Raw genomic sequence first — 14,927 nt, 5'->3', positions numbered from 1 at the left:
AGATTGACAGGGTGAATGCAAATAGAGCTCTGGCAGCATATGTATGTGCGTTTGTACAGGCACTGGTGCAGATAAGGTGTGCAGGTTTTGGCACAACTAAGTGTTCATTGTAGGGCCAGCCCGTGGCTCACTTGGGAGAGTGTGGTGCTGATAACACCAAGGCCACAGGTTCGGATCCTATATAGGGATGGCCGGTTCGCTCACTGGGTGAGCATGGTGCTGACAACACCAAGTCAAGGGTTAAGATCCCCTTACCAGTCATCTTTAAAAAAAAAAAAGATAAGTGTTCATTGTTAGCATGTTACAAGAGAGAAAGAGACCGTACCAGTTTCCTCTGTTATGAAGGCTGGATTAAATACCAGCTGGCCTGGAGGCAGTGGAATGGCCCGAGTGACCTCTGGAGGACCCTGGTGGCAGGAAGGAAGCTGCTTGGTTCCCCTCGGCTCGGCCCCTCACTCCCACCTGTCGGGGAGTTCTCAAGTGCTGGCATCACCTCTGAGGAGCAGTAGGGGGCTGGATGGTCTGAGCGGAGCCAGCGAGGGAGAAGAGGTGAGGCTCCCAAGACAAAGAAGGGCAGGAAGCACAACCTGAAAAAATACAAACCTGTGGGACGTTACGCTATGTGAATGCTGTGGAGCTTCCTTCCAGATGGAATCTAAAGACGGAGCCTGCAGAAGGAAGAACAGAGCAGCCAGTGCTCCCCAGGGGCTGGCGAGGGGAGTGGGGAGGTGTTGGTCAAAGGGTAGAGAATTTCAGTTGGACCCAAGGAATAAGTTTTTGAGACCTACTGCATGGAACGGTGACTATAGTTAACAGTAATGTATATTTCAGAATTGCTAAGAGAGTAAATTTCATATATTCTCACCATGAAAAATGGGAAGTATTTGAGGTGATGGCTATGTTTGATTTAATCATTCTGCATTGTATACATAATCATAACATCACCTTGTACCCCATAACTATACACAAGAAAAAGAAAAATACCAAGACAGCTGAGCGAGCCTTAGGCCCCTTGGGTCTGGCCCCTGTCCTGCCCCCACTACCACTGGCTTCTTGCCCAGAGCTAAGATGGCCTTTCAAGCAGCACCTCTGAGCCCTGTAGCAGAGGCAAAGACAGTGTGGGCCAGGCTGGGGCTCCTTGCACAGGATGCTGAGTGTTCTGTGATGTCTGGAGTAAGGGTCTCAGCCAGTGGTGGGCAGACGCCTCCCCCTGCTGCCTCCCATGTGCTGCAGAGGGAGCAGCCTGTGTTAGGGGGCAGGGCCTGCCTGGTCTGTTAGCGGAGTTTCTATTCACCGAGCACCTCACCCCACCCCAGGCCATGCACCCCACCCTCACCCACCTGGGCCAGGCACCCCCCTCGGCCAGGCACAACCCCCTGGGCCAGGCACCTGCTCTGAGTCAGCACGGGGCCATATGTGTGCGGCTGAGCGAAAGGACAGACCTGGGCAGTTAATCCTAGATCTGCTGGTGATTGATCAGGTGCGATTTTCTGGCAAATATGTATAAAGACCTGCCTACTGTAGGGAGAAGTTTGATTTACTGTGAAGTTAATGAGGCTTATGCTTCAGAACCTCCTTCCATAGGGGCCCCTTCCAAGTCCTTAAACTTAGTTTTTAAAGCAGCTTTATTAAAGTATGATTGACAGATGATAAACTGTACATACTTAGAGTAGAAATTTTAAGTTTGACAGATATATTCACCTGTAAAGCCAGCACAGCCTTCCAGATAGGGAACATATTCATCACCCCCAAAAGTTTTTTACCTAATTTTATTTATTTTTTACTCTTTATTTGTACTTTTATCTCTTTTTTTCAAAGAGAGCCTCCCAATTTTTAAATGCCTCAGACCCCTCAAAATTCTGGATTTGCTCATGTAAAGAAAAGCTCCCATGAAAGCATGGTAAGAGAGCACTTCAAAAATTATGTTAAACTAATCAGAAGTAAAATGTTATTTGCATTTATTTAATTCCCTTCTTTGTCTGATCAACATCTAACTATTCATTCTCTCATCATTCATTTAACAAGTATTTATCGACAGACTGCCTTTACAGGCAGTTTCCTAGGTGTTGAGTATACGTAAGTGAATAAACAGACAAAGATCCCTGTTTTCATGGAGCTTTCCTTCTGATGGGGATGGGGCTAGACAATACTCAAAACATGGGTTTTACAGTGTGTCAGAAGGTGCTGTGGAGAGAAGTGGGAGGGCGAGGTGTGATCTCAGTTCTCGGGGGGCACTCAGGGAACACCTCCCCAAGACAGCAGCCTCCCTGCTTCCCCAGGAACGAAGGAGGTTGTGGGGTGAGCCCTGTGGGGCTTGGAGCAGAGTCTCCCCCTGGCAGAGAAACTGGAAGCACAAAGGCTCAGAGTGGGGAGTGAGCCGCGTGGTCCAGGAACAACAAGGAGGCTGGAACGGTGGTATGGTTGAGATCAGAGAGGTGGCTGAGCTGGGGAGGGGTGGACCGATTGTTCAGGGGCTTCTAGGTCATTGTAGGGACTTGGACACTCTCAGTCCAAGGGAGATGGGAAGCCGTTGGAGGGCTTTTGAATTTTAATAGGATCCCCACGGCTGCTGTGTTGAGAGTAGATGGGGGGGAGTAGGGAATCCAGGCAGAAGGCGATTATCGTGGTCCGGGTCAGAGAGGATGGGAACTGGGACCATGGCGGGCGGGGTGGTCAGAAGTGGCTGAATTCTGGATGTGCTTTGAAGGTAGATCCATGCCAGACTCATCCATTCGTTCATTCAGCAAACAGGTATCAGGTATTGGAGATGCAGATTTACGTACAAGTGCAGTTTTTTCCTTTGAGGTGCTGAGAGTTTAACAGGGAAAGGCAGATACAGATAACTGATAAGCTGCTACCTGTGTACAAGGTGTGGGCCAGAGGACCAACACAAGAACTGTACCCTGGGTGGTCACTGAGGTCCCCCCAGACCAAAGCATCCTCTGCCTTCCCCATTCCTCCAGCTATCCTACTACCAACCCCAAGACTCCTCAACTCAACCTTCTCAACACCATGTCCACCAGCACTGGAATCCACCTCCTGGCTCTCAGGAACCTTCTCCCCTCCCATTTCCCTGCCCCTGCACTAGTCTCTGAGCTAGACTACTTACTTGGGCCTAGAATATGTTCATTTTACAGAAAAGGACACCAAGCCACAAAGTGTTATCTTTGAGCCAAAGTTATGATCTGTTTCCTAAGTCTGTAAAAATGTGGTTGGAAGGTATGGAGGAAAAGCCACAAAGGAGCTAGATTGAAGAAGAGAAGGCTGGGCAAAGGTCCACAGAGGGAAGTGACTTGCCAAGGTCCTTTAGCTCGTTTGTGGAGTAGCATGGCTATAGCCTGGCTCCCTAGTTCTCAGTTCTATGGTTCTTTCTCAGTAACCTACTGGTGATGACCCACGTAGACCCTCTTGCATTTCATAGCTGCAGCAGGAGTGCTTCCAGTTAGACCTGGGGTAGAGCTGTTGAGCGTGCGTTGGACTGCCCATGGAGCCTGTGGAATGCCTCTCCCTAGAAAGCTTTGAGAAGAGACATCTTGCTGGACTCCCAGTTTTAGGTGTAGACTGGCCCACAGGCATTGTCCCTAGAGTCTGATTCTCACCTCTCTCCTTCCTCTGACACAGACGGGCCAAGCTCCCAGGCCAGCCAATCTTTTAGGCAGATGGGACTTTTTGAGAGTGGCCTCTTAATTCAGCCTTGGCAGTGGGGAAAGTTCAGCTGGGGAGCCAGCTTGCCTTGGCGGTGCACTCTGGTTTCAACCCAGGTGGCAGACAGCCCACGCATCTTACCTCCCCCTGCACCAGCAGCTCCTCACGCAGACAGCCACACTCCCTCCAGGCTCAGTGGGACAGGGCAGGCTGGCCACAGTGCCCTCTGGCCGCAGAGAGGTGAGGACGCCCCACTCAAACCTTTTGCCCTCCCTCTCCCCTACCCCGTGCTCTTCCGTATGGTCTCATACTGTCCGGTGGTCGAGGTCCAACTGCAGGCTCAGCTGACCACCCCACCTGAACTGACCCCTTGTCCTCTGAACACGTCTTTGTCTGTAGCGGGCGCTGGACCCATTGTGTGGACTCCTCTCTTCACAATCTCATTTGAGTTCAGGGGCTCAGGCCTCCTCTGGAGACATGCAGTGTCTCAGCACTTACATCTCCCAGTCCCACCACAGCCCATAGAAGGGACAAGACGTCTTGTGAGATCATCCCCATTCACAGAGGTGGTGGCCCCTCCCATAGGGAGGGACCGAGGGCCAGGTGTGTGTCCCTGGGGCCTCCCAGCTGTGCAGAAGGCTCCGAGAAGGTGGAGCAGAGGTGGGTGGTGGCCAGCACAAGTGAGGAGTGATGCTGGGGTGTCAAGGGAGGCTTTGAAGGGCTCCCCAAGCTATGAGAGGCCAGTACCCTTGGGCCCTGTAACCTCCTTGTTCTCAGATTACCAGTCGCCTCATTGAGGCCTTAGCTTCCTCTTGCTGCTGGGAGTTCCTGTGATCCTGGGAGGGGAGGAGAGAGCTTGCAAGATTCTCACCCCAAGTCCCCACTCAAGGTGGGCAGAATGAGGGAAGGGCTCCCCAAGGGAAGGGACCTTCCCCACCTCCCTGCTGTTTGTCTTTCTCCTCCCGCTGAGAGGCTGTTGGTGTCTCTGCAGGTCGGAATGAGCTGATTGCCCGCTACATCAAGCTCCGGACAGGGAAGACCCGCACCAGGAAGCAGGTGGGCCCTGGGAGACAGGCGTGGATCCCAGGGGCAGGTACTCTGGCACCAGCCTGCTCCCAGGGTGAGCCGGGCCCTCTCCAGGACCAAGTGTGGGCTCCCAAGGTGGGACAGCTCAGGAAGGGTTGTCTCTGTTGGGTATGTCACAGTTTCCCTGGTGTCCCTGCTGCCATCACCTAAGAGGAGACCCCTCACCTTCCTAGGGGGTCAGCAGCCCCTTCCCCATCCTTCTCCAGGACACTAGAACAGACAGCATTGGCACTGCACTTTTGAAATATCGCCAAACTCTTCAGTAGCTGGACAAGGCAGGACTGAGGGCCCACCAATTGACTGCCTTGTTCATTCATTCATTCCATCCACCCACAGATGTGGATTGAGGGCTGTGGAGGGATGAGGGCCGGGAGGCCAGGATGGGGAGCACAGGCTGTCTGGGAGGTAGGACAGGAGCCCTCTCTCCCTGCACAGGTCTCCAGCCACATCCAGGTGCTGGCTCGTCGCAAAGCCCGCGAAATCCAGGCCAAGCTGAAGGTAAGACAAGCGAGGGACCTAGGGCACAGATGGGCCAGCTTCCCAGAAAGTGGGGCTCTTTTTCCAGTAGGAAAAGTCTCCCTTCTGGGTTCAGGGGGTAGCTGCTGGAGTGCTGAGTCAGTGTGCTTCTATCATTGAGGAGAGTCAGGGTCAGCCTGTGCCCTCTCTCCTGTCCACACAGGGAGGGCCACAGTCCCTTGGAGCTGCAGCCCGTCTCCTGATGTGCCCCACCAGCTCCAGCTCAGAGCAGCCGGAGCGTCCTCCAGATCCCTTTCCTTGAGAGACGCTGGCCCCCGCAGGAGCCCTACTGGCCCCTTAGTGCCATCGCCCAGAGCCTGCGGAAGTGGCAGGGCCTGGTAGGCTCTGCTGGGGGGCGGGGATTCCTTACCTCCCTGGGTCAGCCCCACTGTACAGGGCCTCTGCTGACGGATTCCCCTCGGGGCTGCCTGCTCCCATGAAGCCAGGGCTCTTGGGTCCTGGAAGCAAGGGCCCTGCTGGTGAGCACTGGGAGGGAGTGAGCGCTCCTTCACGAGTGTTAACAGCAGAGCCTGTGTGGCAGCTGGGTGGGGAGAGCTAGACGGTTGTTTACATACTTTTCGTTAAAGCAATGGAAGCCCCTTTTCTTTCCCCCCCAACACACTATTACACCAATATTCTATCAAAAGGAGCTGTTCTGGTCCAAGCTAGGTTGATGAGGAGCAGGCTGGAGACCTCCCATGCAGCCTGTCCTACCCCATTGCACTGGAACCCCAGAGCACCTCAGAACCCGGTTTAAAAGCCACTGGACTAGTGACCTCAAAAGTCCCATCTGGCCCCAGTAGCCATGATCCTGACACTGGAGTCTCAGAACGAGTGGGTGGGCACCTCAGACCTTTCTGCCTCCTAGGAAGGCACACCCCACTGCCTGCTCAGTTCCATTCGGCCCAGCTCCTGCTGTCAGCGCAGCTGTCCCCTGCCCCTGCAGCTGTGGGCAGCACCTCGCCCCTTTGTCCCTGGGACAGCTGGCCAGGCCGCAGCTGTTGATCCCTCCTCCCCTGGAACACCTGGCCCCAGAGCCCACTTGTTTTGTTTCCCCGCCCTGGTCTGCCTCGGACTCACTGGGACCCAGGCAGGTGACCAGAGTGGAGAACAGACTTCCCATTGTTATGCTTAGAGCGTCCAGGGGACTGTGTACTTCCCTCGGGGCCCGGCTGCACGGTGCACGTTTGCTTCAGGGAATCGCACCCGTCCTTGTCGATAGGTTCTAGCTTGGGCCGAGGATGCTTTCAGTGGATCGCTGGACAGGCACCAGAGGGAGCAACAAACCCCTTAAGACACACAAATTTTCACGTCTGTGTGCGTTTTCCTGGAGAGATTGGTCTGAGGCCTTTGTCATACTCTCAGGGGTGTGGGTGGACAGCGAGAACAGGTAGAATCCTCAGGTTGCGAGGCTGGGTTCCAGCCCTGGCTCTGCCCTTGTGGCTGTGGCTCTTGGACAAGTCCCTGGACCTCCTTGAGCTCTGTTCAGTTTCCTCCTCCGTCAAATGACAGGAGTTAGCAAGGTAATGTCTGAGGTTCCCTCCATCTACAAAATTCAGGGATGCCCTGGCCCCGCTGCCTGGCCACTGATGTCACTCGACATGATGTCCTTCCACTTCCTCCTGACTCTGCTCCACCCTGCTTGGCATGTGGCTTCCTGTGCCCCCGTCATTTGTTTAGGTCAGGCATCCGGGCAGGATGCATGTTGCTGACCCTGAGTGGGTGGAGCTCCCGGCCTCATGCTGCGGTCCTTACCCACTGAGATCTACAGCTTCCTGTGGGTACAGCTTGCAGGTCACTCATGTCCTCGTGGACTTGGGCCTGGGTGTGTTTGGCTTTTCCCTCCTGACAGGTGGAATGTCCTTGGGAAGAGGATACCTTAGGCTGATTGGCTCCCTCTTTGGTTGTCAGAGACTTGTGTTGTAGAGGCATCTCAGCAAGGCCCAAGTTTGGCCCCAAAAGGACAGTGGGGAGGGGCCCCAGAAAGGGCCAGGGACAAACTTCATCTATTTCACTGCTTCGTCCAGGTGGGGGATGACCCCACCACTCAGAATGGTCTCCCATGCCCTCTGTGGTGTTTGCGGGGGCTGTCAAATCCTGGCATGTCCCCACTCCTCACCCCCTTGGTTTTCACGGCCTGCTCTGTGCCAATCTGGACCACGCCAACAGGGCCCACCACCACCACTGTCAGCACCTGGGCACCTAAATCCTCTCAGCCTCAGTTTCTTCTTAAAATGGGGATCCTACTGGTCCTGCTGTTCTCACCGGAATCAGAGTGAGGTAGCATTCTTGAAAACCTCCTGTGGGCTATCTCGTGCTGTACACACATAAATGATCACCACGAGTGGCTGGGCAAAAGGGCCCACTGGGCTCTGGCTCCACAGCTATGCAGTGCTGGGACGTGAGTGGACCACCTAGACTCTTCTGAACCTGATGGCGGCAGTCCTGCCTACTGCACAGGGCCATTGTGTGGACTAAGCGAGATCATTCTGCAGAAGTGCTTATGAGCTGCAAGGATTGCCGTCAACTTTGTATCACACAAGGCGGATCTGGGTCTACCTTATTAATTGTTAAATAATGGCTAATTTATTTAACCATTTAAAAGACATTCATCATGACCAGCCAGCCACCAAAAATTACTCATCATAAAGATACAGAATTTCTTTTTTTTTTTGGCAGCTGGCTGGTATGGGGATCCAAACCCTTGACCTTGGTGTTATCAGCACCACACTCTAACCAAGTGAGCTAACCAGGCAGCCCAAGATATAGAATTTCTAATCAGAGTTCTGAGGTGACGTAATGGGACCATTGACTGGTACTGTACACACTGAATAATACTCAATACTTGCTGTCGTGGTCCCTGTGCATGGGTCTTATTTTGGACAAAGACAAAACTCCCATTAGGCTTTTTGAAGTAGGGAATGTTGTCTCCTTAGTTCTGAAGACCTTTGAGATTGGGGAACTTAGGGTGGGAACCACTGGCTGATACAAGTATGAAAAAATTGTTATTACTATTATAATTACCTGTGTCATACACACCTGAGTGCTTGTCTGTTCAGGGTGAACCTTCTTTGGGGTCTTTGAACTCATGGAGGGCAGCCAGTGGGTGTTTGCATTCTGATCCGTGAAAGCTAGCTGAGTCCCGGGCACCCACAGTGCAGGGGAGACCCTCAGGGAAGGAAGGAGGCAGGTGGGGCCAAGGAGATGTCCCTTACCTGCAAACAGCCCATATGGCCAAGGTGCATTCGAGGACGGAGCCGCATTTATGCAGACGACGCATTTATGCATCGCCTGCCCTGAGCCAGGGGTTGAGCTGGTACCAGGGAACAGAAGAGAGCAGGGCATAAACGCCCTGTCCTCTAGGTGTCCCTGCAATGAATAAAATGAAAGATCCCCTCAGTAGGTGGCCTTCAACGTCTCCTTAAGCTCTGGTGGAACAGACAGGGTGAGTGTCACACTCCTTTGACAGGTGAGGAAGTGGATCGGGGAAACTGAGTGGCTTACTCACAAAGCAGGTTGGCACTCACCAACTGAGCCAGCCCCCAGGCTCTGGCCACTGGCAGTGGAGCAGCCTCCCTGTTCCCTGCTGAGGTCCCATGCAATGTCTCCCCAGGACCAGGCAGCTAAGGACAAGGCCCTGCAGAGCATGGCCGCCATGTCGTCTGCCCAGATCATCTCTGCCTCAGCCTTCCACAGCAAGATGGCCCTCGCCCGGGGCCCTGGCCACCCGGCAGTCTCAGGGGTAAGTGGGGCTGCCAGAGCCAGAGGCCAGGCAGCCTGCTCCTCTCTGCCGGGAGCCAGGGAAAGAGGGAACAAGAGGACCGGGCGCCATTCTGAGTCACGGCTCCACTGGTACTGGAACCGCCTTCTCAGTGTCTTCGGCAGTGACATGGCAGACCTTTTACAAGGGGGAAAGGGGCCACCCCCATGGGCTGAGCAGCTGGAAGCTCTGCATAGTTGGTCCTATTTGCAGAGGAGGAAGCTGAAGTCCAGGGGATGGAGCTGGAGCCTGCACAGCAGCACATGTCCCTGAGCAGCCTGTCGCCCACTCATCCCTGCTGCTCCTGCTCAGGACTCAGCCCTGCTCTCCTTCCAGACGGAGAGTTGATGTCCAGGAACAAACCCTGGCTTGGATTTTAAATTCTCGGCCTCAGGACTGCCTCTCAGCCATGGCCAAGTTAGCCACACTTTCAAAATGGTCCAGAAGGGTCCCCCTTCCCAGAGCTGCGTCCTCTCAGGGTTTCTTGGCTATAGGCACGGAGTGGGTCTTGGAGATGCACCTGCAGCACTGCCCTAGGGCCTCGTGCCCGGCCCTGTCCTAAGGGGGTCTCGCCCAGGTTCCTCAAAGTGCGTTCTGGAGAGCGCTGGTCCAGCAGGATGTTAACTAGACATGACACAAAATGAGTCTGAGGACAAGTACGTTTGGACACTTGGAATTAAATGGGTGTCTAGACTCCAGGACTTTTGGAGCCTTGAGTGCTGATGGGCGCTGTGAATCCCCTCAGGAGGAACACAGTAGTGCACGTGGGTGTTTCCCCATGGAGCACCTGGTCCACGGAGCCTTTCTGGAGACTAGAGCTCCTTGAAACACACTTCAGGGATGCTGCTCTGGCCTGTTAGCATTAACAAGCTAGACAAGGGCATCAGCCTTCCCGCCTGCCACCCACTGGGCCCGGGCTTGCAGCCGAGGGCCCTGCTCTGTCCTCCATGCCATGGCCCGTGGGCCGGGGGGCTGTGCTGATTCTGTGCTTTTTGCTTCCTCAGTTTTGGCAAGGAGCTTTGTCGGGCCAAGCCGGAACATCCCATGAGTAAGTATGGCCTGGTTTCTGCTCCTAGTTGCTCCCTGAACTGATCTTGAACCTATAAACTCAGGAAAGTGAGCCTGGCCCCCAGGGTAGGATGGGGCCCCAGCCAGGGTTGGCCTTCAGCATGGCCCTGAGCTTAGGGATCAGGCTTTCCTGCTGTCTGCATTACTTGGCCCAGTCTGAGATGTCGCCCCAGGGGGTGACATTTGCCCAAACTCCAGTTTGTCCCGGGTATGGGCATGGCCAAGGCTTGGGACCCAAAGGGAAGGAGGCTGGGAGTGAGACCTCTGGCTGGCCTGGGAGGGAGAGGGCAGGTGGATCACCCCTGCTGCTGCTTCTGCAGATCAGCCACGAAACCCGAGGGAGCTGGTGGGATGGGCTGGAACCAGAGCTCACCCAGGACACTGCCGGCCAGACCACCAGGGCCTGTGCACAGAAGGCGCTGAGGCTCAGCTCCGGGCCTGCCCCACACCGACGCCTCTCTCCTCTCTCCCGCAGTGTGAAACCTTTCTCTCAGCAAACCTACACTGTCCAGCCTGCGCTGCCTCTGCCAGGTGGGTCCACGTGCCTGGCTCCCTGCACACCACACCCTGTGGCTTCTGTCCCCGGGGCCCAGGCCCCCAACAGCTGCATGTCCCTCTCCCTGCCCCTGGCACACAAACCTCACCCCTCCGTGCCCCTCAGGCTGTCTGGACAGCCGTCCTCCCCAGCTGTGCTCACGGCTGGCCAGGCATGTCCAGTTCAAAGGGCAGCGCCCGTGTCCTGCCGCCCACCTGGCCTTGGCTCCTGGGCTGGCCTCCCTCTTGGTGACGCTAATCCTCTCCTTCAGAATGGGAGGTCTGAGGAGTGCCCAGCTTTCCAGCCTGGGACCCCTGTCTCCCAGAGACCCCTGTGGGCAGAGGCCAGGACACTGTGGAGGGCAGCCCAGGACCCCCACTCTCCCACTGCTGGAGGACCCCGCTCTATCCTGGCCTCTTTCTCATGAGGGCCCCTCACCACCTTCCACTCTGCAGGGCAGGACAGGGTCCTCATCCCTGGCCACCTGCTCTGGCTTGCAAACTGATTACCTGCCTGCATGCCAGCTTCTGTGCCTCTGAGAGCAGCCCTGCCGCCCCCCAGGTCCCCGATCGCTGCTTCTCTCATGCCCTCAGTGAAACAAGTCACTAAGTGTGTGCAGTCCACCCCTGTGTCTCTGTCCTCTTCTCTCTGTCCACTCAGGCCTTCCTTGTCCTTGCCTGGGTGACTGCAGCAGCTGCTTAACTGGCTCCCATCTCCAGTCCCATCTCCTCTCGTCACCCTGTGATTCACCAGAGCCTCAATCTCACCATGTTGCTTCCAGGCTTAAAAGATGCTTTCATGGTTCCCTGGTGCCTTCAACACATTCTAAACCCTGCAGCAGGACTTAGCGGCTTCTCCGGTTAACCTCGGCTGTCCCTCGCTCTGTCCAGTCCACCACCCCTGTCCCCGCCTGCCTCTGGCCCAGGCTCGCTTCCTTGGGCAAGGCTTCTCTGAGCCGCCCCCTACCAAGTCAGGGCCCTCCTCCGACTGCACTGGATGCTCCTGGCTGGCTTGTCTCTGCGTCTCTGTGGATCGGGTCCCGTGCGGTGCACAGCAGCTCCCCAGTGAGCAGTGGCTGAACGAATGAGTGAACGAATGATCAGCCGAGGCACTGGCTCCCCTGCTGGGCCCGGCGCGGCCTTTCACCTCCCTGTGCCCATTCCTGCCCTCTCCTGCCTTGGCACAGGGCGTGCCTGGATGCCCAGGTGGAAAACCTGGTGTGGTCTAGTCCTCCCGAGCTGGCAGCCACCAGCGCTGGGGTCAACTCCGCCCATGTCTGTCCCCCTTGTCTCTCGTCCTCCTCCTGCCGTGTGCCCCCTCGGGTCATCTTCACGTCCAGCCTGGGAAACTGCAGGCTCTTGATTCCGACCTGCCCCCGTGCTGCCCGGTGCTTCCTCTGCACGGGAGCAGGGCCTTCGGGAACGCAGGTGTGAGCCCCATGCCCGCCACACTTGGGCCGCGGGCCGGGCCGTCTCTCCAGTCTCGCTCTCGCTGCTTGCCCAGACCTGCCCCCTCTGCAGTGCTGCCCCTGAGTGTCAGACTCTCTGCCGTGCAGTGCCTTCTGCTGCGAGCGCCCCTCCCTCCGTCACGTCCTGCTCCCGCTGCCCTCACTGCCCTCCGTGGCATCCCTCAAGTGTCCCTTCCTCGCGCAACCTTTCCCCAGTGCCCTGCAGCGAGGCCTCCTCTCTGGTGCTGCATTGCTGGTGCTGCGTCGTGCCTGCCTCGTCGCAGCACGTTCACTCACTCGCTCATTTGTCAGCAGCCCCATGTCCAGTGCCTGTTCTGGGCCACGCTCCGTCGTAGGTGCTAGAGAGAAAGCTGTGAACCCAACAGGAAACGTCCCACTATCACGGGGCTTACACCCAGTTGTAATCGTTGATTTATGTGGTCAGAAGCTGCTCGAGGGCAAGAACGTACCCGTACCTGCTCTGGAAGCTTCTCAGCCCACAGGTCCCCCGCCCCCTCCAGGTTCTGCACAGAGGCTTGCGGGGACTGAGTTGGATCAAGCTACCCACCACCCCGCTGCCGAGAGGCCTGGTTAGGGAGACAGGAGCTCCCCCAGCCAGCACAGTCTCCCCGGTGGGGCCCGGGGTCCTCACAGAGGGTGTGGCAGGGAGGTGTCTGTGGACAGGGACCATGTGCCTCTTCCACTGCATGCAGGGTTTGAGTCTCCTGCAGGACCCACCCCGTCGCCCTCCGCGCCCCCAGCACCCCCGTGGCAGGGCCGCAGTGTGGCCAGCTCCAAGCTCTGGATGTTGGAGTTCTCTGCCTTCCTGGAGCAGCAGCAGGACCCTGACACGGTAGGTCCCAACCTCCCGCTCCTCTAGCTTCTTTTCTGCCTGCTTCTGGCTTTCTTCCCTGCCCTCCTGCCCACTCCACTTTGGGGCTTAGCTTCGGTGCCCTGTTCCTTTCTGGACTTCCCTTCCTGTTGGCCCTTTTCTCCCCTTTCCTGTCCTCCCTCCCCTCCCCCCCTCACCTGTCCTCCCCTCTTCCCCTGCATGTGTCGGCTCCCACCCCAAGCCCTCCCTGTCCTGTATCCGTCCTCCCCTCCTAACCAGCCAGCTCTTAGTCCAAAGCCACTCGCGTCCCAGCCCACCCCCCACCGGTCCGTCCCTTTCCTGGCTCTGAGGGGCAGACAGGAAGCTGTGGAGCCTCCTGCGTCTGAGCCACATCCTATGGGACACCAGCAGAGAGGAGAGCCTGCCCCAGCCTGTCCCTTCAGTGTCCAGTTCCTGGGTGGCCAGCGTCATGGAGACCACCTGATAGGTTGCCAGAAACCATCTTACTCCGACATTTTCAAACTTAGTTTTTAGCTGAGGAACCCATTAATCAAAAAGAGTCTTAGAAGCCCTGTATATAAAACAAAAGAAGTAGACGTTTACTGTCTCTATTCTACCAGTGGGGAAACTGAGGCCGGGAGAGGTGAAGCTCCTTGCTGCAGGGCAGGTGGCGGGTGAGCAGCAGAGCTGAGCTCTGAGCCCTGGGCCGTCACAGGTCTGCGCTGCTGTGCCCTGGCCTCCCTCAGACCGCCACTCTCTCTGCAGTATAACAAGCACCTGTTCGTGCACATTGGCCAGTCGAGCCCAAGCTACAGCGACCCCTACCTCGAAGCCGTGGACATCCGCCAGATCTATGACAAATTCCCGGAGAAGAAGGGGGGGCTCAAGGAGCTCTTTGAACGGGGACCCTCCAATGCTTTTTTTCTCGTGAAGTTCTGGGTAAGCCTGTTCATAAATGCTCCCTTCCTGCCCTCAGCGCATCCACAGCAGCGAGGGGAGCAGGGAACAGCGGGCCTGAGGCGCCCTTGCCACGGGGAAGCTCGGGGAGGGCAGCACCTGAGCCGAGGCGGGGAATGGGCCCGCGAGGCCGGAGAGCGGGTACACAGGATAAGGTCCTTTTCCACCTAGGAGGTCACAGCAGCCCCACCTGGGTAGGGGCCTCAGGAGGTGCCCTGCTGGGAAGACGTGCAGGAGACCCTGCAGGGGCAGCACCCAGTCACCCAGGTCTTGGAATGGCAGATCCTGTGTTGGTTTTGGGTCGTGGAGCCAGGCAGCCATCCTCAGGAGCTCATCTCCAAGACATGCTGGGCTGGACTGAGCTTGGAGAAGGGGAGTGTGGGGTTAGGACAGGTCACCAGGCTGCTGCTGCTGCAGGGCTGGGCCACACCTAAAGAAATGCCAGCCCAGCCTCTCAAACCCTCGCCAGCCTGTTGACTTGCTCTCCCCACTGCCCCCCTGGACAGTGCTGTGTAGGTAGAGCCAGGAGGCATTGTCCTGCTTGGGAGCTTACCTTGCAGGGGGACCAGTGCACAGAGAAAAGGGGTGCAGGGGAGAGAGTCAGACAGGGGAGTGCAGACCATGCCAGTGGCGAGGACGTGCAGGAATCCTTCAGGCTTTGAACATTCTCAGGGCGTCCACACTGGGCTGGTGGCTCCTCCCACATTCCTCTTCCCCTCCCTTTCAGCTCTGTTAGCAAACGTCTCCTAATACCCTTTATTTGCTCCCAGCCCACTTTGATAATCCAAAAGCTTTGCATATTCACAGAAAAATTTATATATAGTTCCAGGTGGCTTACAGATCCCTGGCTAGGAACTGCCAGCCTAGCCCTCATCCATGTGCAAACCCCGGGGGGCTGGCTCTGTCCAGAAGACGCAGGTGCTGGACCTGAGACCCAGGGCTCCTGGTCTTTGAGATGCTTTGTTTTTGTGTTCTGTGAGACAGCGTGTTCTGTGAGCAGGGTGGAATTTGGACCTGGGCCTTAGGGATGGGCAGGATCTGTTAGGCAGAGATGGGAAAGGCTGTTACAGTCCAGGGGAGT

At 56.5% G+C, this 14,927-nt stretch overlaps 1 protein-coding gene across 1 annotated transcript in view; it reads left to right on the top strand.

Moving 5' to 3' along the window:
• TEAD4 (TEA domain transcription factor 4) overlaps window positions 1–14,927 on the top strand; it is a 69,898-nt gene that overhangs the window by 41,142 nt on the left and 13,829 nt on the right. The window contains exons 5-11 of the mRNA XM_063074914.1: window positions 4,637–4,701; window positions 5,167–5,229; window positions 8,861–8,989; window positions 10,012–10,055; window positions 10,551–10,606; window positions 12,771–12,910; window positions 13,655–13,828. Of these exons, the coding sequence (XP_062930984.1) occupies window positions 4,637–4,701; window positions 5,167–5,229; window positions 8,861–8,989; window positions 10,012–10,055; window positions 10,551–10,606; window positions 12,771–12,910; window positions 13,655–13,828 (671 nt within the window). The remainder of the gene's footprint in view (window positions 1–4,636; window positions 4,702–5,166; window positions 5,230–8,860; window positions 8,990–10,011; window positions 10,056–10,550; window positions 10,607–12,770; window positions 12,911–13,654; window positions 13,829–14,927) is intronic.

The sequence above is a fragment of the Cynocephalus volans genome, chromosome 1 (assembly GCF_027409185.1).
Source record: "Cynocephalus volans isolate mCynVol1 chromosome 1, mCynVol1.pri, whole genome shotgun sequence".
NCBI classification, from domain to species: Eukaryota; Metazoa; Chordata; class Mammalia; order Dermoptera; family Cynocephalidae; genus Cynocephalus; species Cynocephalus volans.
This window is presented reverse-complemented; position numbering and strand designations above follow the sequence as displayed.